The sequence below is a fragment of the Diabrotica virgifera genome, chromosome 8 (genome assembly GCF_917563875.1).
Source record: "Diabrotica virgifera virgifera chromosome 8, PGI_DIABVI_V3a".
Classification (NCBI taxonomy): Eukaryota; Metazoa; Arthropoda; class Insecta; order Coleoptera; family Chrysomelidae; genus Diabrotica; species Diabrotica virgifera.
This window is the reverse complement of record NC_065450.1, coordinates 49,624,034-49,648,740: the sequence shown is the minus strand read 5'-3', so window position 1 is coordinate 49,648,740 and position 24,707 is coordinate 49,624,034. Positions and strand designations below refer to the sequence as shown.

The window sequence follows — 24,707 nt, the reverse complement described above, 5'->3', positions numbered from 1 at the left end:
TTACATGTCTCTGTAAATTGGTATTTAGATCTCTAACCTAGATAATGACGTGCAACGGTAAATAAATTAGATGGACTGTAGGCCTCATAGAGAAATAAAAACAGGTTTTTAACCTGTTTTTAGATGTTTTTAGATGTTATAACCTTTTTTTAGATGTCGTAGAGAAATAAAAACAGGTAAAAATGTGTTTTTATTTCTCTATGTGTAGGCCTATAATAATTAAAAAAATGTAAGGTTTTTTTGTTACTTCCCTGTACCATACCTCGTAGTCACGTAAAAAAATTATCGTAAAAGCTTTTTTATTGACAGTGTTGTCTACTGTTAATGTTGCGATAAAATCCATGGGTATACAATTGATTGCCAAATCTTTATCAAATATTTAACTACAATAATATTATTATTTATCTGTTTATATTCTGTTATTAGTTTAGCAGATATCACTTTTTTCGTTGAAATTGTTTTTTATAATCCATCTAATCCGACGCCCTGAAGGGCAATAAGGATTATGAGAAAGAAGAAGAAGGTAATTAACTATTCTAAATGGGAAATAAGCCACAATTTAACTAAAAAAATGGATTCATTAACGTTTCGACTTCCACATTGGACGTCGTTGTCAAAATACAAATGTACATGTATAATTTGTTAATTACAAAAACGTCACAAAGAAATAGCTTCAGAACAACATTAAGAAGCAGATAATTCATTTATTCCGACTTTGCGACTGTTTCTTTTAACGGCTATTTAACTATCAACAAAGTCTTCATATAAGACTTGAGAATTAAATATTAGTGTAACTTGTTTAAATATATTAAAATACTTTGACACAACTCTAACAATATTTAATTTTTATTGAAATGATTATGTATATACCTATATCAAAATTTAGTCCCTATAGATTATTTCCTGCATTGTTATGCATCGTGAACAAAGTAAACTGAAATATTGCGAATAGAAAACAAATCGTGGCTTATTTCCGGAGTAGAATAGTAAATTATATAAATGCCACAAAGAAATAGTTTCAGAACAATTAAATATTAAGAAAACTAGAAAACAATATCTACTTGCTATTTATACTTAAAATTAATTCTTGAAGTCCAGGATATATGTATAGGGCTTTTCATCGATTGTTATTTGTTTCGAGCTTCTGTCACGTGTCACATAATATTAATATATCTACGCCATACGTCTTTGGTTTGTATCATTGTTATATACCAATAACGTATGACGTAGATATATTAATATTATGTGACACATGACAGAAGTTCGAAACAAATGACTGTGAATAAAAAGCCCTATTGGAAAAGTTTGGGAATTATTATCTAAGAGGATTATTTGGCCAATGACCATATGGTGGATCCAGGGGAAAAATTTTATTGGCACCAAATATATTGTCAGTTTGATCTTTTCCCATTTCATTTGTCATAACATAAGTCTGTACCAAAACATATCAGTTTTTATCAATTTTATACATGAACCTTCGAAAAAGCAATCCAAATATCTCCTAGATGTCAAAGCTTGCTAGCACTCGAAGCTGATTCCTGCTTATTTTCCGCAGTACTCTAGCCTTAGCATATTATTCATCCGACATAAATGTCTTGGTCAAGCAAGTATACTTGCTTGACCAAGTATACTTTTCCAGTAGCAGTTATGTTGTGTTTCGATACAGGCTTTTTCGATACAGGTCTCCACAGGTTTTTGTAGATGATACTCTTTTATCGATATTTTATCAGCTCTTTTATTTCTTTTTTTCCTAGACACGATTATGTTTCGCCAGTACCCAGATCTCCTCGGCATTCGCCAACACTAGCTTAGAGACAACCTTAGGGTCTCTGAGACTGAGAACCCCCATAAACGCTTGACTACTACATGTGCATAATTTAATTCGTTACAAGTTCAAAAGCCTTTATATTAATTTCTATTGCACAATGTAAGATTGCGTAAATGTCAGCCTGGAATACAGAAATATGTTCTAGTAAAGTAGATTTTAAACTAGAATAAAAAACCGATAAACGCCGTAAAAATGAGTGGCGCATACAATATTCCAGCTACAAAGGAGCTGATATGAATATTAGGTACGTGGCGCTAAAATGTATTTTCATTTTGGTGGAAAATAAAATTATAGTTTTATTTTAAAAGATTTTCCATAATATTTGCTAAAGGACATCGCACACATCTTATGGAAAATATAATGTCACTCAAATTCAATAAAATTTATACGAATAGATTCGTTTTAAATTAACGGTCAAATCTTATCATTGCGCCAACTCCATATTTTCAACAATAAGATCAGAAATTGATATAAATAAATCTGAAACCAAATGGATACGTACATAAGTTAGAGAGAGAAAAAATATTTTATAATACCCAAATTGTCGGTACTCCATAAATCAGCGGATTAGTTTCACTAATCCGCTTAGGCCCAGCGGGGTTTTTAAGCTCTTTTGAATAGCACCCAGAGCAATAGTAATTGTAACTGACAGTTTTACTGACTCCAAAAATGTGATTTCGATAAACTTTAATTGCAATTTGCACCGTAATTAATCATAATTAAGAGTTGGCGCAATGATAAGATTTGACCGTTAATTTAAAACGAATCTATTCGTATAAATTTTATTGAATTTGAGTGACATTATATTTTCCATAAGATGTGTGCGATGTCCTTTGAAGTGAAACGCGCCACAAAAGAGTAACTTTGATAGAGTTTGTATTTTGAAGCTCTTTTGTGGCGCGTTTTACTTCAAATTTAGCAAATATTATGGAAACATCTTTTAAAATAAAACTAGAATTTTATTTTCCACCAAAAAGAAAATACATTTTCGCGCCACGTACCTAATATTCATATCAGCTCCTTTGTAGCTGGAATATTGTATGCGCCACTCATTTTTACGGCGTTTAGCGATTTTTTATTCTTGTATCAGGAGTTTTTCAAAGTTATTTATAAATTAAATGTATGAAGTTGAATGTTACGTTTCTGGATTCCACGTTGCGTTATAAATGGTCGCCTTTATAGCATTACCTCTCAAATGATCTAGTCACTAGTCCATCGAATGTACACTAGATTTTTTTCTATTCGAAATATGTAGAATGAAAAAAATATTGGGATGGTCGGTAAATGAACTCGGATTGCCCTATCAATTTAGCGTCGTAACCACTACAACTACATAAACCATTTCGTCGATAATGGTTAAATTGATTATACCTTTGGAACTTGATAACTTCTGAACGGCTTAACCGATTTTTATTATTAAACATGAGTTTGAAACGTATTGACAAGTAGTATCTGATGCATCCAAGGTCAATTATGATAACTGAAGGCATTAGAGGAATTATTGAGCTTGAAAAACCGTTTTTCCTATAAGAAATAGATTTGATCATACTTATGAAGCCTATAACTTAAAAAATTCGAATTTTCCCAGATATGTGGTATACACCGTTAGATACGTCTGCAAACGCTCAATTATTGGCGCAATTCGTACGTTGAAATTTTGAGTAATTGTCTAAAAACCAAAATTTTCAAAGTTTAGTTCTTCAGTTATTCGGCTATACTGAGCCGTGTGTAGGTATAATCTTGACCGCTTAGGCACCATTTGAAAGGTTAACTCAACTCTATTGATTTGGTGTATTTACGGTTTTCCTGTCTCTCCTTAATCCTAAGATATATACGCTAAAAAATATGCCATTTTGCATCTATCTAGCCCTATAGCTGGCTTATGGGTAGTCAAAAGTCACAAACTACACCGGTTCTGAACCGGCCCTCTTGAAACACAGAAAAAAAAATCAGATCGGTGTAACTTTTCCACATAAGTACATACTGTTATGATCTGCTTTCTCTTACTTTTATATTAATTAGTATATTTATTTAATTAATTAGTCAATTGTCGCAAATCATACATAAAAATTAAGAAAAATCTCAGGGTGCCTTTTTATCATACAAAAAAATAACTAAATTATCGTAGGTTATATACTTATCCTTTCTCGTGGCTTCAGTATCTCTTAGTTCAGTGATTCCCAACCGGGGGGCGATGGCCCCCCTGGGGGCGATTTGAGATTTTCAGGGGGGCGATAGAGCGAAGGGGGTGATATGGGGGGCAATAGAGAAAAGGGGGCGATAAGGTGGGCGATTAGCATCTGGGAAAAGAGAAATGGGTAATAGAGAAGAAAAAACAATACTTTCGATCGGATATCCATAGGATAATAAAAAGTAATTAAATGTACACCAATGCAGGTAATAACACAAACATCTCGTCTAGTAACAGAGGGCTATGAATCATGATACAATTTAATTATATAGGTAAGTAATACATTATAATTAATTCTGCATTTTCTTTTTATCGAGCTTTCGTATTGGGCGAACATCCGCACGAAAGAGAAAGGGATAGAAGTGGGATAAGAATGATGAGAGTAGGTACCGACCCTGCCGATCTGACTTCAACAAAAAGTGTACGGCCAAAATTGTGGTCGTTTTGTCATCACTCTATCTTTTGCCCTTCATTTGTCCAAAGTTGAACGTAGGCCTCCCCCTTATTTTTCCACTCTTCTTCGTTCAGTGCTAATCCTGTCCATCTGGTCCCAGCGTATCTTTTTGGGTCATTCGACCATCTCATCTGTGGTCTGCCCTTTCCTCTTTTACGGTCCCAAGGTCTCCAGTGGATTGTCCCTTCATTCCATCTTCCGTCTTTTTGTCTGTTGTTTTATCATGTTTTTAACTAGAGAGTAGCTGCATGTTTGTTTAGATCTTTCACTTTGGTTTTATTTCTGATCCATGTATTTTTATTTTTGTCACTTATCTTGATACCCAGCATCTTTCTTTCCATTGCCCTTTGAGTATTGGCCATTCTTTCCATATTTTCCTTCGTGAAGGTCCAGGTCTGTGCTTCATATGTAAATATTGGTCTTGTCATAGATGAGGTAAATAAAATTAAAGCAAAACAAAAGAATGATGGAATATTTCGTACACTCTGACACTCTGTAAAGAATATGATGAGATATTTAATACATTGCTACTACAGTACTACATACGGAAGTCCGCTGGCTTTCGAAAGGGAATTGCTTACGGCGGTTCTGCAGTCTCATGGATACTATTATCGAATTTCTGATAACTACTGACCCCACACTGAGTACAGCACTACAAGAGAAGCGAAATGACATCGCTTAACTATCAGATATTTCTGAAAAATTAAATGGAACGAATCTGGAATTACAAAGGAAGAACATAAATATGGCCAAAGCGAAGGGAGTAGTCGGAGCATTCATTGACAAACTATCTATTTTTGAAGAAAATATACAGAGAGGAGGTCTGACCAAATTCCCCAGAAATCATCATGTGGTTATTCTGAGGATCTTCAAACATATTGCCTCCACCTTGGAGGGGATTTGAGGTACATAGCTATTAACCAACATTGAGCCAGACATAAAGAAATTATGTGAGTATCACCAGGCCCAAGGGAGAAATTAACAATTATTACTAACCATGTTCACCAACACGTGGACAAAATGCAAGAGGCACAAGATCGAAATAGAGGGAAAGTATGAGAGAGATCTATGTCCAGCAATGGACAAGCGAAGATTGAATGATGACTTACCATGTATCATTTTACGAAATGTAAAAATAAATCAATATTGCACGGAATAATTTTTTGTTTCAATTTAATTGGGGAGGGGGGCGATTATAGTATTCACAACCGGTGAAACCTGTCTAAGGGGGCGATCATGGGAAAAAGGTTGGGAACCACTGCGATCCTTATCGGGATAAAATAGGAAAAGGAAGTAGACTCGCGATTATCCGAGTCCAGGTTAGCCGAGCCCCTCGGTTAACCGAGGCAACTGGTGAGTTACAACTTTCAACCTTGGCGCAATATCGTCGCCTCAAAAAGAGGAATGAAGCTTACGCAAAAATCAATCAGACTATTTTAAACAGTAATATTGATAAGGCAAATGTTTTTATCTTTTATAGACAGTACAGTTTATCAGTTTTGTCATTAAAATGTTCACAGTTATGGTCATTTACGTGTTTTTCTATCAATATAAGCAAGCTCAGTGTTAACTGAGTTTTTCCGTATCCGAGGTAGTCACGGTCCCAATTACCTCGGATAATCGAGAGTCTACTGTAAATAGAAATACCAAAAATGAGCATATACAAATATCTTTATTATCAAAAGCAATACTCAGAAAATCTATCAATTAAATCCTGTGGGCATAACTGTCTCAATGAAACTTTTACCACATAAATTAATTTTAATTCAACAAATATTTATCGGGTTTTCCCCGATACCATTGATAAAACAAGCTAAACAAACAAATTTAGATATTCGTAAAACTACTTATACTTCCTATTAAATTTTTGAAATATTGGAATCTTAGTTCATATGCTTTTATAAAAAATTTAACTTCTGAACATAAAGAAAATCTATCACATAAATTATTGACTGACCTTTTGATTCACACACAATGATGTCTCCTCTTGACCCAAACAGCTCTTACTTGTCGATTATGTTAGGCTACCAATCAAAACCCTCTCCGTTCTCAGCATCAATTCAGCAGCATACCAGCAACTATTTCTCCGAAACACGAGCCATGGCCTCTTTTAACCAGTACTCGTTCAAAAAACTCCAAAATTCTCTCCTCTCTTCCTCACAATAATAATTTCCTGAGCCCCAAGTATCTTTTTTACTTGGTGTCACAAATAATTTTAATAACTCTAGTTCTTGTAACTTACTCTCTTGGACTTAACAGAATCAAAGAGGTATTTCTTCTCAATTTGATCTGTCTCTCGTTCCACTTTTTAGCTACACTCCTCACTATCAAACAACCACTAGTACTTGCTTCTGAACTACTCACGAAAACTTTGGCTGCTCTTCTCGGATGCCGGTCACATAATAATCCTCCTTTTCCAAAACTCCTGAACATTCAAACTTCTCTCATCCCCATTCCAAATTACTAAGCCAGTCAGAAACATTTCTGTCTCTATTCCTCTTTTTCATTAGAAAAACCCATGCATCCTTCCAACAAATACTTCTACTCATGATAATTACTTTCCGGGAATTCTACAAATTTCTTAGGGCTTAAACAAAAAGCCTTAAAATTCCAACTTTCTCTACATTAATTTTCTAAACAAAATAATTACCTGTGGTTTTTGGCCTAGTCCGTAACAAAACAACCGTTTTAAAATTATAATCCCGAGACACATTGTCTAGTCACATCACTTTATTTACTAATGTCTTTAATTCTTCAGGAAAAAACTCATTAAGGATAAAACCACTGCTTAAAAGCTAACTTCTAATAAATAGTTACAAATCAATATACAGGGTGTATCAAATTTATGTGCCCGCGTTATATTAAAACAATAAAATTTTTATTCTATCTTTGATTGACAAAATGATACACAATAATACATATCCACAAACATTTTCCCTTTTTTAAATAAAAATTGAGTCATACTTCTGAGCTCGGTAACTTTTGAATGGTATAGCCGATTTTCAAAATTAGACATGCGTTGGAAAGGTAATGATCAGTAATATCAGAAGCCGCAAAGGTCGGACTTAAATTTTTGAAATTTTTGGGAGTTTTGGAGACGAGGACGAAAAACAGACCCTAAATGGGAAGGGCCATAAAATCCACACCCTTGGACCAAAATGGACTTGGCAGTTGACATATGGATGGGCGAGTCTTTTCCTAAACTTTAAGATTGGATTTGGCCCAATTTTTAATTCAGTCAGATATAGAAAATCGAAAATTTCGTGTATATATGTATATTATATGGTGTCGCATGTAGGAGTATTGTGCGCCACTGGCGAGAACTACCGTTCTCTGGTAATGGTAGCATTTCCGCTATTACTGTAAATTCCAACACATGACACCTCTTAAGGTTTAAAACCGTCTGTGAACCAGTTATAACATTACATTCTGGGTTTTGCTCTGCCCTATCCCTTCCGTGTACAGATGTCCACCAGGAAATATACTTTAGGCCTGTACCTCTACCTGGGTCATCATCCATACGGTATCCCTAATTTCATTTATGATGATACTCTCCTAAACCAGTGTACTCAACCTGAACCTGTACTTAAGTTTTTTTAACTGCCTTGTACTCTTAAATATGTATTTAAAAAAATCCACAAGGAAAAGAAAAATGTTTTTGCCACCTACCTCTACCGAAAGTATACTTTTCCTGACCTATTGTAGGGAGTAAAGTCGTACTCCCTGACGTCATGGTATGTCATTAATGAAATAACTTATTGACGCTATATACAATATTCTATTATCTATTACGTAAGTATCTATACATTTTAACGTTTATTTATAGAGCACCCTGTATTTTACAGAATGGTAAAAACAGTAAATTGTTGTTTTGATTTAACAATGTTTACATTAATAATTTGACTTATATTTGACAGTTGACAGTTATACTGTACCTACTTGTTAGTTTTAGTGCTCTAATAAATTTTGTCAGTTAGTTACATAAATAAATTATTTAAAAATGAAAAAATTACTTGATAAATGAGGAAGGTGGAAAAATCATATGTAGGTATAACATGGGAGTAAACTGCCTCCCTCGAATTATTACTGCCCTCCGCTACGTGTCGGGCAGTAAACTTCATTCTCGAGAGGAAAAGTAGCACTTTCCTCCCTTCTTATTAGCTTGTAGCTGGTAGTAGTTGGTTGTATAGCATCAATCACAAAAATTGGAAAAAAATCCGTTGTTTTTTAATTAAATTTATTGACATAAAAAGAAGAATGTATGTAATTTATTTTATTCAAAATACATGTTACTGCTCTCAGAAAACAGAAAAAAATGTTTATATAAAAAATAATTATAGCTTTTCGCTTAAATTAAATGTTCAAACTGTCAAGAGGCAGGTGCGTGGCTGTATTAATATTGAATTTAAGCAAAAAACAATATTTATTTGTTAAATAAACATTTTTTTCTGTTTTCTGAGAGCAGTAAAATGTATTTTGAATTAAACAAATTACATACATTCTTCTTTTTATGTCAATAAATTTAATTAAAAAAAATTTTTTTGGACACCCTGTATACATAATTATTTTAATGTTTATACTACTGAATAGAGAATTGAATTACCTTTCAAATGAGCGATAACACGATCCCTATTCTCATTTAAAAAAATCATCCATGACGTCATCACGCCCAGATGGGTGACGTCACTATTATGATATATATGCCAAAAAGTCGTAATTTAAAAATAAAAATTGTCCTGTTCTGGATTTTTTCCAAAATCGTCCATTCTCGAGAAAATGAATTTATTCCAACCTTTACGTGCTCACTGTATAATATTTAAAGGGTTTTTACCCTAATATTTCTTTGGTGGCTCAGCTGGCATCTAACCTGTTCTAACACTGATGATGATTTTTTATAAAATCGAAAACGTTTTTTGATGTAGCCCTTTTGTTTTTGATGTAGCTGTAGGGATTTTTAATAAAAAAAAATTATACCTTTTACAATGGATTTTTTTCCAATTTTTTCTTAAGTATTTCTTTATTTCTGAAAATCGTTATGGAAATGCAAGGCTCGGGTAGTGGTTGGGCATTTAATTTAAATCCAACTAGCCGAGATTTTGTTTTATATATACCAACTTATCATGCGAAAATAACAGAAAATTGTCGTTTCTAACCATAAATGTTATTTTATTTATTATCTCTTAGAAATAATAAAGTTTACAATCGGTTACAAATGTAATAAACTGTAAAATATCATACACGTCAATCTAAATTGTCTATCCTACTTTAACACAATATGGCAAATATTAATTTGCATTTAATAAAAAATTTAATTCCCACTAAGCCTGCTTTATTCTTGGATCAGGGAGCTAAAATTTTTTGCTAGGACAATGAATGAATGGGGGTGTTCCTTACAGCTAGCTGTCAATCCAATTCTTTTGGAGAAACGATTTGGTTCAATTCGATTAAATTAGATTTTTGTTTGAACGTTACAATATCAAGTTTGTTCTGGTCGCCGATTTCATCTCCATATTCTCCTAGGTCCTAGATAATAGTATTCTGCCACGCATATTACCGATAATTTCGTATTCAAATACGGTCATAAATGACATACACACATCAAAATGATCTAGGGGACAAAAACAAAATGCGAGATTACAGAAGGATTTCAAATAATTTCTTTCAAATATTTAAAAAAAGAAGTTATAAACAAGTGTCCCCAATATAAAATAAACATTTTTTCTTAGAAGATACCTCTGATACCTCTTAAAAAAATTAAGAGAAAACTCCAAAGTCAAAAAATGCTAGCATAAAAAAATAAAAACTAATTTGTTGGCCCTTAAGTAACTCCCAAGAAAGTAGTCTTTAGGTTAAGTTAGTATAGTGTATTACCTCCAAGGTTGTTGATTACTGCCCTACATCTGTTAGGTTAACCCACGATCAGATGGTCAGTGTCTTTCTACGGTATTCTGCTGCACTCCATTGAAAGGCCCTCAAACAGCTGCTGTCTTGTATTGAACGCAATATTTTGTTGTAAAATGCATCTGCCCAATATGTCCCATATATGCTCAATTGGGTTTAAATCTGGCGATTGTGCAGGCCATGATACAACCTCAATTTCATTATCTTCGAGGAATGTTTGCAAGACCCTGACAGTATGTGGACGCGCATTGTCGTGCATTAATTGAAATTGTGAAGCAGCTTGTTATGCAAAGGGTACAACAATAGGTTCGACAATAATATGGCGATAGTCTGTTGGATTTATAAACCGTTCCAGAAAACAAGATTGGTTATTCCACCAAGAGTGATGCAACCCCATACCATTATACTGCCGCCTTGCTGACTATGAACCTCCTGCACTGCGACCAATCGTTCAGCCTTGCCAGATCGTCTCCAAGTTCTTGCCAGTCTCGTATCTGGTGCAAATCCAAATCGAGACTCATATGTGAACAAAGTAGAGGCCCAATCACGTCTAAGCCAATTTGCGTGTTCTTGTGTCCACTAAAGTCGATGAGCGCGATTTCCTCTGGATTACACACACAGGCACTCTCACGGTTTTACGAGCATCTAAACCTACTTTACGCAATTTATTTCTAATAGTTTGGCAATTTACAAACACCTGATGGTCTCTTGCAGCCTCATTTGTAATTGTGATGCAGTTATAGTGAGATCTCGCAAAGCCTGCAACCTAAGAAAATGCTCTTCAATCTGGTTGGTTGTTCTTGTACGACCTGTATTACGTTCAGCAACGTCACCAGTTTCATGAAACCTTAACCACAAACAATTAATGACATTACTGTTCGTGTGGAGGGCCTCAACAACGTCTCTTTGACTTCTGCCAGATCTAAGCATCCCGATAGCACACCACTAAATTTAACACTTTTAGTTCGCCGCGATTTGATGGTGGTATTATAGGTTTTTTGGGTCGCTGAATCCAATGGAAGTGGTCTGGAAGCCCAAATGTGGTGCGTTTAATTGTTATTAACAAATTATGGAAAATTAGGTGTTTTTCAGGAATTACTAGAAGCCCTTTACTAAATTGATAGTGTTAAGGTCTTCTCTGGTGTATTTTTGGTCGCTGAATCGAATGCGACTAGTCGCTATTACTCAAAATGTGTTCTTATTTTGTTAATAATAAAATAATTGTTTATTCGCCGAAAAGCTCGAAATACGTTAGCTACAGCAAGTTTGTAGTCTTTTTCATAGTATTTTTATGCGCTAAATTGATTGTCACTAGTCGTGATAGCTTAAACCACGTTCCGACTTTGTTATTAATACATTATAGCAAAAATAACGGTTTATAGTACGTTTACTCACGGTTTTTGCTCTAAATTTTAAAAAACCACTTGGAATTACATGAAATTTGGCATGCACGTAGCTAACATGTCAAACAAAACAAGTGATATTGTGCCGATGTGTGCTTTTACCCTGGGGGTGCGTTTCACCCCGTTTCGAGTGTGAAAGAAGAAACCTTTAAAATAAGTCCGGAATTGGATAAAATGATTAATATTAAGCAACGTTTGTTATATACAGTTTTTTCACTAAGTCGATACGTTTCGAGTTATTTATGAGTGAATATGTTCATTTTTCAACAAAAAAACCAAATAACTCGAAAAGTATTGACTTAGTGAAAAAACTGTATAGAACAAAAGTTGCTTAGAATTAATTAGTTTATCCACTTCCGGATTTATTTTAAAGATTTCTTTTTTCACCCCCCAGGGTAAAATTAGACATCGACACAATATCACTTGTTTTGTTTGACATGTTAAGCTACGTGTATGCCAAATTTCATGTCAATCCAAGTGATTTTTTAAAATTTAGAGCAAAAACCGTGAGTGAACGTACTATAAACCGTTATTTTTGCAATAATTTATTAATAACACGGTTGCAACGTGGTTTAAGCTATCACGACTAGCGGCAATCGATTTAGCGTATAAAGATACTATGAAAAAGACTACAAACTTGCTGTAGATAGCGCATTTCGAGCTTTTCGGCGAATAAACTATTATTTTGTTTTTAACAAAATAAGAACATGTTTTGAGTAATTGCGACTAGTCGCATTCGATTCAGCGACCAAAAATACACCAAAGAAGACCTTAACACTATCAATTTATTTACAGGACTTCTAATAATTCCTGAAAAACACCTAATTTTACCATAATTTGTTAATAACAATTAAACGCGCCACATTTGGGCTTCCGGACCACTTCCATTGGATTCAGCGACCCAAAAAACCTATAATACCACCATCAAATCACGGCGAACTAAAAGTGTCCACGGGACCCCCTATGTTGCGACTAGACTAAAAATCAAGTACCAATAAAGAAACATTACTTCTTATGTTATAGACAAAAACGCATACTGAAGTTTTGCTTTATTTTTTTATAGCCATTCTTATCAGCATTACCGTCCAGGTTGGTACAATAATCGAAAAAACAACAAAAAATATTAAAATCATAAATTTATTTTTGTATTTGCAGCTAACATTGATTTAAAGCTGTTAATATACCTAGGTGTCTCCTAGATTATTTAGATGTGTGTATATTACAATGAAATACATTATTTATTGAGTGCATCCGTCTTAAAACTAAACATTGTTCAACATTTTCCTATTAATATAAACCAGGGCATTTAGCACTAAAAACACCGGAATAAATCGATTTTTGAATACAGCACCTAGAAACTTACAACTGTTTGCATTATGTTCAGGATGCTGTCAAAAAAATCTACTATAGAAAAATGGGTGGAAAAGCATAATTGCATTTTATGAAACAAAAATGCATAAACAGAATGTAGAAGTGCATAAACATGTTAAAATAAACATATTAAGGGTCAGATTTTGTTACTAGTGGCGTTTTTGGGGTTGCAGAACATAGCTACGCCATCAAAATCGACCACTGGAGCACCTGGTGCCCAGAGTAACTGCTAAGGCACGTCAGCCGGAGGTTCGAGGATTATTGGACTAAATTGATATTGCAAATATATTACTTGGAGGTTTTTGGAGTGGCTGAACACGAATACGCCATCAGAACATACCCCCGAAACACCTGGTGCCCAGTGCCACTGCTATAAGGCACGTTAGGATTTTTTGGCATTAAATTAATGCAAACAGATTTCTCGGGGGGGTTTTGGGGTTGCTGAAAACGAATATGGCATCAGAACGACACCCGGAGCACCTGGCATTTGGGGTCACGTCATCTTCTGGAGTTTCGAGTGGTTTCCTCACTAAATGGATGCAAACAGATTAAAGGGGGAGTTGTTGGGGTTATTAAACATGAATACGCCATCAGAACCGACTCCCGAAACACATGGTGCCCACGATCACTGCCAAGGCCGTCATTTTCTGGAGTTTCGAAGATTTTCGACACTGAATGCATAAATAGATTACTGGGGTCACTGAATATGGATACGCCATCAGACTTGACTCATGGACCACCTGGTGCCCAAGGTCACTGCTAAGGCATATTTATTATCTTCTGAAGTTTGGAAGGTGTAACAAAAAGAAAACTTCTGTTGGAGTGAAAGTAAAGAGAATGATATACTCCAACAGAAGTAAGGAAAAAGAAAGTAACTAGATGTAGCTAATAGTACAAAAATGGGAATTGAAAGAAAATAGCTTCTCGTTGGAGAAGCTGAAGTAAGAAAATACTAGTTTTGCAATAGTATTATGTAGGGGGGAAATTATAAGATGAAGAAAAGGGAAGTAAGATGAACTGATAATAGAAGTATGAATAGACAGAGGCAAACTGAATAGAGTTGGCTAGCAAGAGATGCAAGAGAACGACAACTTGACACTCAAGGATGGATACGACCAATTTGCATGCCTGTCAAAGACGGTAGCTCAAAGTAGATAGTGATGATAACTAAGAAGGGAAATATTAAGATAAGAATAATGTACTAAAAATGAATAAAGATGAATAATTGCTAAAGAAGAACAAATTAAATAAAACTAACAAATCATTGGCGCCAGGAAATGATCTTCGATCACTCTCCCAGATATCTTACACTGCTGTCAAATATTAAATGTATAAATCAGTAAATGTGAACATAAAGGAATAATAAGAATAAATGATACCTATACAAAATAAGCAAATATTTATTAAAAAATAACTACCTAGATTTGCACAATCTCTGAGTTAAAAATTGAATAGTATATGCCTCTAAAATGACAAAATTAACACTTTAGCGGGATATACAATATAACAACAGTCCTGTTATATGTATATTACAAAATTATATGCCTCTTACTTATATAAAGGATACAACTCACATGAGACTTTTACCAAATGGTTATAGTACGCTTGCTACGTACAACTAAATTAAACCGGCAAATATGAAAATATATAAATCAGCAGGCACAAGCCTGATTAAAGAAAATACAAGAAAATGAGTTAAGCAAAGTTAAATATACAAATGAATGTGAAATAAATTGGAGTTCAAATAAATACCTAAACAACGACCTGAATTAACTGAACAAATGAAGAAAAGCGAATAAACAACAAAATATCTGGGAAACAAGCAACTAATCAAACTAAATTTACATAATGACATGAAATCGACCTAAATTAACAATAAAATATAAAAAGTAATACCTTTTTGGCAGATACGCCGAGCTCAACGTACAGTACCGCAAAATTATACATGAGTTTGGGAACTTACTAAACTTATATGTAGGTACCTATATTAAAAACCAAATAAATGCAAGCTAAATCTTAATAAAAATAATTAATAAATATAATGCATTAACCAAACATTACTTGGGACATGAAATTCGGTTGAGAATAGATAACCAGACTTGCGAGCTCCCACGTCGCATAGGATTAGCCTGGGCAGCGTTTGGTAAACTGAGCTATGTATTTAAATCGGACTTACCCATATGCCTGAAAAGGAAAATCTTTGACCAGTGTGTATTGCCTGTACTCACTTATGGAGCGGAAACATTAACACTCACAAAAAAGGTAGTGAACAAGATTCGCATAACTCAGAGGGCTATGGAGCGCCAGATGTTGGGTGTCTCCCTGAGGGACCAAATCCCAAACGAAGAAATACGTCGTAGAACAAAAACAGTGGACGCCGTCGAAAGAATCGCGTCGCTCAAGTGGAATTGGGCAGGACACGTCGCCAGATTGTCAGACAACCGATGGACAAAACGTATTGTCGAGTGGAGGCCACGAGAAGAAGCACTACGGAGCAGAGGACGACCACCAACCAGATGGGCTGACGATCTGAAGCGTATTGTCGGCAACTGGATGCAAGCCGCACAAAACAGAGAAAGATGGAAAGAGCTGAGGGAGACCTATGTCCAGCAGTGGACGCGTACGGGTTGATGATGATGATGATGATGATTAACCAAATGTCTGTGATATTAACTTCATAGTTACAAAAGTCACAAAATAGTCACAAAACTTAAATGTTCCCAAACAAACCCAAACGACTCCTAAAAAGGTTGCTAGAAAATGAGCACGAGGATTGTGCAAAACCATGCTTCCTGCAAGCACAGATGACATCGACAGAAAATGGAGCTGGAACGTTCAATAGTTTGTTTCCCAAATGACTGACTGTAGCCGGAATAGGTTCCTCTCAGGTGGGCGAGGGTCTATGACTTCTCATGTTCGTTTTATATTACTTTCCCAAAAGGCGGGAATAAACTCCTAGTGGACTGCCATTTTCCCTGGTTCAAGACACAGCTGGGTACTATAATATTATTCTCAAGACAAACTCGGAACTGTAGACAAAACTTAATTAATGAGATATTCTCCGTCATTTTGGGTACTGGTACTACACTATTCCGGCTCACGAATCAAGTGACGAGCGAAATACTCTTCTCCGACAAGGTAAACGTCAAACTCTCAGAACGCGAGGTCATATTGGCCACTAGGTGGCGTAGATTACGTTCCGTACACCGAAGTATGACGTCACGTAAATAGTTGATTGCCAGAAAATTAGAGAATTTAAAAGAGATTAAGGTAAAATAATTATAAAAATAATTAAAAAGTTCAAAAATGATTTCGTAACGTGTCAAACCATTACAAAGGTTTTGGGAACCAGGTGTACCGGGGGTCTTTTCTGATAGAGTGTTCTTGTTCAGCAACCCAAAAAACCCCCGAGTAATCTGTCTCTATCAATTTAGCGAGGAAAACCCTCGAAACTTCAGATGACGTGCCTTAGCAGTGAACCTGGACACCAGATGCTCCAGTGGTCGGTTCTGATGGCGTATTCGTCTTCAGCGACCCCAAAAATCCCCCGATTAACAAAATCTGGTCCACACCTCTATTGGCATTTTTATGCACTTTTGTGCGCGTTTTTAGTAGACTTTTTTTAACAAAAAGTTGTAAGTTTCTAGGTGCTGTATTTAAAAATCGATTTACTTTGTGCTAAATGCTCTGGTATAAACAGGGTGATTGATTAGTAGGGTAAAGCTCAATAGCTCCGCTATAGTAATAGATAGCAATAAAAGTTAATAACAAAAATTTTAGCCACCTTTGAGCTTCACATTACAAAATTAGTTAGAATGTTACAGGGAGTTCGATAACACAGTGGCAGACCAAACTTTTGTTTTTCTAAATGGAACACCCTATATTTTATTTTAAATTCGAAATCCTGTTAACTTCTCCATCACAAAAATATGAAGGTTTGTTATGTTATACAGGGTATTTACAAAGTTATAACCAATTTTATATGAAAATCGTAACAAGTTCAACTCCCTGTATAAATAAAGATAAGCAAAACAACAATGGTTTATGAATGCCATATTTTTTAACATATTGTCAAAATTTTCAAGAATGGTCGATATTGCTTATTTTCTTTATATCAAATACAGGGTGAGTCAAAACGCAAGTACATTATTTTCTCAGTAATTTTAAATGGAACACCCTGTATTTTATATCACTATTGAAAAGTACGATTATCGTACTTTAATTTTTAGATAACATTCCCTATGTCTAAATTTATTAGTTTTCGAGATATTTTCATTTTTCAATGGACCAGTAGCGTGGCCACCCAAATCACCAAAATTTAATAAACTGGACTGATTTTTTTGGGGTTACGTTAATAATGAAGTTTATAAAATACCTCCAACAACAAGGGATGAGATGAAAAATAGAATACAAAGTGTATTTCGATGTGTTAATTTACAAATGCTCCGTAGAGTAAGTACCTCATTCAATAATCGTTTTTAGGCGTACATAAATGTGTTAGGAGATAATTTTGAACACCTTATGTAATTAAATATTAAAAATATTTTATTAAAAGTAGCTTCTAATTTTTTCAAACATGTTTTTTTGCCAAATGCATTACTGATAAATTATGTTTCGTTCTTTATTTGTTACATTGTTACATTTACATACAAAAGTAGTATTTAATTGTCTTCACAAAATATTGTATTTTGTGTTTGTGTGTTTTTTTGTAAAATTTATTACTGATTTTCTTTGTTTATTTGTTGCATTTACATAAAAAGATAGTTTTTAATTGTTTCAAAAATGTTGCATGTAGTGGTTGTGTTTTTGTTTGTAAAATGTATTACTAATAAATTATTTTTATTTATTTACTTGCTACAGTGTTACATTGATTACCGGATTGATAATCGGTAATCTTCAATTGTCAATTCAGTCATGGTTTACTTAAAATTTAGATAAATTTAAACACCTAAAATAATTTGCTCTGAAAAATGAAAATATCTCGAAAACTAATAAATTTGGGCATAGGGAATGTTATATAAAAATTAAAGTACGTTAATGTTACTTTTCAATAATGATATAAAATACAAGGTGTTCCATTTAACATTACTGAGAAAATAATGTACTTGCGTTTTGACTCACCCTGTATTTGATATAAAGAAAATTAGCAATATCAATAATTCTTAAAAATTTTGACAATAAACAAAAAAAATATGGCGTTAATAAATCATTGCTGTTGTGCTTATTTTTATTTATACAGGGAGTTGAACTTGTTACGATTTTCATACAAAATTGGTTATAACTTTGTAAATACCCTGTATTACATTACAAACCTTTATATTTTTGTGATACAGAAGTTAACAGGATTTCGAATATAAAATAAAATATAGGGTGTTCCATTTAAAAAAACATAAGTTAGGTCTGCCACTGTGTTATCGAACACCCTGTAACATTCTAACTAATTTTGTAATGTGAAGCTCAAAGGTGGCTAAAATTTTTGTTATTAACTTTTATTGCTATCTATTACTATAGCGGAGCTATTGAGCTTTACCCTACTAATCAGTCACCCTGTATATTTGATAAACTGAGATAAAATTACTAGAGATAAATTGTGTGATACGCAATAATTTTTTTTTTTCAGGATCTTGGAACCGCGATCGTGATAAAAGATAGCACACCCAAATACGACAATACTTCTATTAACGTTTACAAATCGAAGAAAGTGCATGTAGGTGATGTCACATACATAAAAGGGCCAGTGATTATTAGTAATAGCAATTCAGCGTATAACGACAAGTTACTCTCTATTCCATACTCCGAGCCTTACGTGGACACTTTCATAGTAGATAGAATCAATTGGTTGGCCCAGCCCCCCTTAGGAGAACGAGAGAAGCTAGAAGAGCCTGTTAAATACGTTATAATAGGTAATGTATTTACTATTGCAACAACCAGTACCACAGTTACAAATATGAAAATAGAAATAATTTTTACGCTTCATTTACCTAATAAATATATTTTCCTAAAAATACTAAATATTTTCATTCATGTCTACTGTTTTTGGCTCAGTAATACTTCCTTGTTTTCTTTCACTTAAAAATCTGTAAGTGTAAACACTAACACCTGTCATATCGGTGCACATAGTCACTACATTATTAACCGCCGTTAAAGTTAGTTTAAAGTCATGACTATTTACCACAATAGTTTTTTCTCTCAGAGAATAAGAGCCCTTTTAAGTTTAGCAGCAACAAATGGAAACGATGATGTCATTTTATAGCATGGAATGAATTGCTAACTGATAACATGGATGGTATAAAATTTGTCACAACTTTACCTTACTCGGTAGGCTGGTACCGTACCCCAAAAATGATTTGTCAAATTCGTCAAAGTCATTAATAAACTATTATCCCCTATTATTAAAGCAACCATGGCCAGAAATAGAGGGGAATAGAGAAGCTTCGTGGATGCACTATGCTCATTCACGGAGTAACAGGATTGGATATATACAGTGAGTGATCATATTATTAGAGCCACCTCAGAAAATTTTCTTCTTCTTCTTTAAATACCGTGCCCAAATTTTTAGGCGTGGGTAGCTTCCATAATAATTTGCCGATATCGTTCTCGATCTTGTGCGGCATGTAACAATTGATCTGCTGATAAGCCAGTCCATTGACGAAGGTTTCGGAGCCATGAATATTTCTTTCGACCAATTCCTCTTTTTCCGTCGATCTTTCCATTGAGTATTAACTGCAGCATCCTGTATCTGCTACCTCTCATTATATGCCCCAGATATTCAAGTTTTCTCTTTTTTATCATCTTCATTAAGTCACCTTCGCCTTGACCTACTCTGTTTAAGACTTCTCTGTTAGAAATGCGTTGAACCCAAGATATTCTGAGCATTCTACGATATGACCACATCTCAAAGGTTTCTAATTTGTTCATCATGTTAACCTTCATGATCTAGATTTCACATCCATATAGTAATACAGGATACACATAACATTTTAGGAACTTGATTCTTAGTTGTAAGTTCAGCTGAGAGTTGCTCAGAATAGATCTAAGTTTCATAAATGCTCCTCTTGCAATTTCTATACGAGTTTTAATTTCTTCATCCGGATTTAGTGTCTCGTTTATCCAACATCCTAGGTATTTAAAATGGTTAACTTTTGTTATTGATTCATCACTGACAATTAGTTGCATAGGGCCGACGTCTTGTTTACTAACCACAAGTAACTTTGTCTTTGTTGAATTTATGTTAAGTCCGTTATTGGAGCATTCTCTAGTGACTCGATCTATAAGGAATTGAAGATCTTCGATGTTTTCAGCCATGATCGCGGTGTCGTCTGCATATCTGATGTTGTTAATAGTTTCACCCCCGATTCGAACTCCACATTGTCCTTCCAAGGCTTCATTAAAAATTATTTCTGAGTATACGTTAAACAAAGTTGGGGATAACACACAACCCTGTCTGACCTGGCAGAAAATTTTACTTTTGTTTAATAATGGTATGTAAGTTTTTTCTTTATACGGTCCACGTTGCCTTTGAAACTTTAGAAATGAATGATATGTTTCTGTTGGAGTGATTAGTATTGAATATTAAAGTTTTTATTTCTGCTATTTTCCTTGGTGAGATGTCTTTGGATTTCCCATGATGTTCTGGTACCACTAGAGTAACGAACGCGCAATTTTTACTAAATTCACAAAAAATAGTATAGGCCTGTCAGAATATCACTATGGAGCAATGGAAACTCGCAAAGTTTATTATAACTCTAAACACCAAGAATACAAAATAATAGGCACACGAGTTGCAAGCTAGGCTGGGCAGCACTGACAAACAATGGCATCTAAGTCACGCATTGCCACACATGCGTGTTGCCACTATTGTCAGACTATTTATTGCACTTTCATAAAGTGTAGCAAGACAGCCAAATGGAAACAAATCCATTAATATATGATACAGCTCAATTATATACCCTTCCTCTAAAACATTGAATTTTACTAGGTGGCTCTAATAATATGATCACCCACGTATAAGGCCACGAGAAGAAGCACTACAGAGCAGAGGACGCCCACCAACCAGATGGACTGACGATCTGAAGCATGTTATCGGTAACTGGATGCAAGCCGCATAAAACACATACAGATGGAAAGAGCTGAGGAGACTTATGTCTAGCAGTAGACGGGCACGGGTTGATGATGATGATGACGACATCCGTATGACAATGGCTTATGGCCTTGACGGTAGCCCATAATCTCTATTTGAAGATTGAAGATTTGAAGAATGAAATCTATTTGAAACTCTAACATTAACAACCGCATCTGCTAAGAAGCTAAGAATTTCTCAACGTAAGATGGAAAGGTCGATGATTGGTGTGTCATTGCGGGACTGTATAACAAACGCAGAACTACGATTGAGAACAGGAGTCACAGGTGGTGTATATCAGGTGGCTAAACTTAAATGCAACTGGGCCAGTCATGTAGCCCGTCTGACAGATAAGAGATGGACAAAGTAGAGGAAGATCACGCACGCGATGGACGGACGATATAAAAAGAGTGACCACTAATTGGATCCTAAGCGCCCAGGACAGAAGACAGTGGACGGAAATAGGGGAGGCCTATATCCAGCAGTGAATTCAAAGAGCTGATTGATGATGATGATGATGATGATGATGATGATGATTTGTAATGAGCTAAAAGTTGCAAACAAATGGACTTTAATTACCAATATTGATGTTATAAAGGATTTGGGTTACTTGGCATATTTTTTTTCTAAAATATACTTTAAACCTAAATTTTCTACAAGCGTTTTACAAAACTTATTGATTAATTTGATCTTATTGCCTAAATGTTCGTCATTGCAGGTCACACTGCCACAGAGGAAGGTTTTACTCAAGCCGATAACACTCTTCTAGTTAGACTGATCCAAACTTTCCATATAGAAAGTCGTAAGTGGAAAGATATAGCTTACAATTTTGTCATTGGCTCTGATGGTCTGGCTTACGAAGGAAGAGGATGGGGGGTAATAGGATCACACACAAGAAATTATAATAGCAAGTAAGTAGTATTTTAGTCCTTTAGTGAGTTTCGTTAAAACAGCGGATTCTAAATTTACTTTCTAAACACAATATACAGGGTGGGCCAAAAAAAGAGTCCACCTCGATATCTGGCAGTAGTTATTATATTTTAAGAAAATGCCGAAACAGGTCGATTTTTATTTTTAAATTACAATTTTTTGTTATATATTTCATACTAGTGACATCATCCATCTGGTCGTGATGACGTAATTGATGATTTTTTTTAAATGGGAATAGGGGTCGTGTGGTAGTTCATTTGAAAGAGTGTTCAATTCTCTATTCAGTAATATAAACAATAATATCATTATTTATACAGGGTGGCCAAAAAAATAAAATTTGAATTAAATTAATTGACGCATAAAAAAGAATGTATGTAATTTATTTAACTCCAAATACATTATATTGCTGTCAGAAAATAAAAAAAATGTTTATTTGGAAAATAAACATTGCGTATCGCTTAAATTAAATGTTCAAACTATCAAGAGGTAGGTGGGAGGCTGTTTGTGATTTAATTTAATCGAAAAGAAATATTTATTTGTGAAATAGACATTTTTTTCTCTATTTTCTGACAGCTGTACAATGAGTTAAATAAATTACATATATTCTTCTTTTTGCGCAAATTAATTTAATTCAAAAAATATTTTTTTGATCACCCTGTATAAATAATTATGTCAATGTTTACATTACTGAATAGAGAATTGAACACCCTTTCAAATGAGCTACCACACGACCCCTATTTCCATTTTAAAAAAATCATCGATTACGTCATCACACATATAAAAATAAAAATCGGCCTGTTTCGGCATTTCCTTAAAATCTAATAACTACTGCCAAATATCGAGATGGACTCTTTTATTTGGCCCACTCTGGATCTTAAAACAAAACTTAATTATCATGAAATAATTAGAACAAAATAATCTGGGAAAGAATACATCAACGAATCATAAATAAACGTCGCCCAGGTTAGTGTGCCAGTTTTATGACGGGAAGTGTATCAAACGTTAACAACCTCACTTAATTGTAACGATTAATGAAACCACTTTTTTTTTAATAAGCACTTTGAACTGGTCAAACTTACAGATCATATGCTTTTTCTCATGAGGATCTTTCAGGGCGTCACAGTTTTTCGATTTCTTTCTAACGCGTTAAATTGCATGTGACAGAAAAAAACGCAAGTCGGTGATTACATTTCGTCGGTGACATTTATAACATTTATTCTAGTTGTCAATAGATGGCGCTATAATCGAAATAAAAATTATTTTCGAATTATTTAATATATTTACGAATATAATCTGTACAATTTATAAGATTATACAAATCAAAGAAAATACCATTTTATAAATGCAGTAAACAGAATTGATTTGTTTTTATGCCAAATTGCAAATAAAATGTGACAACTGTCAGATTTAACTAAAACGTCATGTCACTAAAATGTATATTATCACGGACTTACCTTTTTTTCTATCATTTGTGACGCCCTGAAAAATGCTCATGAAAAGAAGCAGATAAACAATACATAATATAAAGTAAATTGTAAAGCGGTAACGATTAATTGTTGCTTAGAATTAGCCAATTTATCCATTTACCATAAATGTATTCATAATTATTCGGTCATTTTACTGATCACTTATATAAGTATCAAAATTAATAAAAAAATTACACTTATTAAGAAATATTTGTATCCCCAAACCTGAACAATGTTTAGAAATTGTATTAAATATGCGGTAAACATTATTTATCAATATAATGACCCTGAATTACAATTAATTCCCCTGTGCAAACTCCTCCTTAATTTATATTGTTAACCAAAACCGCAGTCTAAACATGATAAATAAAGCACTATTTCATTTGAAGGACATTGATTTGCCGAAATGTTCGTTATAAGGCTTCCTACGATAGATAGTCCAGTAAATGAACGTGAAATACGGCGATACCGTGTAATTTTCAGTGTCAACACCGAATTGCATGAAAGTTTGGATATAGTTTCTACTTCCCTCTACTTCATTATTGGATTTTAAGTCCAGGGTGACTTTTACTTGTGAGGGTGAAAGACACCCCTACCCGGGGTGAAAAACCACCTTCAAGATAAGACCGTAAATGGATAAATCGACTAATTCTATAAGCAACTTTCATTCTATAGAGTTTTTTCACAAAGTCCACAAAAATATAACACTCGCCGCGGTTTGAAAACTGTTCCAACGTTATTAGGAGACTGTATTATTTCGTAGACGACCTGGAACAGGTAGAAAGCGACTTACAATAATTGCTAGTGATGATCGCTTCATTGTGTCAACAATATTAAGATTGTCACCTTAGTCGTCACCCTAATCGTCACCTTAATATCGTTCCACTTCAAAAACAGTGAAGTAGGAGGAATGGTTATTAGTCAGTGGCAGTGGCGTAACAAAACTCCGTCGCCCCCCCCCCCAGAATTGAAAATGGTGCCCTCTTTAAAAAATTACTAAATGCGACATGTGTAACAATTATTACCTATAATATGTATGTGTTA

At 34.3% G+C, this 24,707-nt stretch overlaps 1 protein-coding gene across 1 annotated transcript in view; it reads left to right on the top strand.

Annotated features, from left to right (window-relative positions):
* LOC126889980 (peptidoglycan-recognition protein LE-like) overlaps nucleotides 1–24,707 on the top strand; it is a 48,484-nt gene that overhangs the window by 5,082 nt on the left and 18,695 nt on the right. The window contains exons 2-3 of the mRNA XM_050658769.1: nucleotides 18,769–19,051; nucleotides 21,986–22,178. Of these exons, the coding sequence (XP_050514726.1) occupies nucleotides 18,769–19,051; nucleotides 21,986–22,178 (476 nt within the window). The remainder of the gene's footprint in view (nucleotides 1–18,768; nucleotides 19,052–21,985; nucleotides 22,179–24,707) is intronic.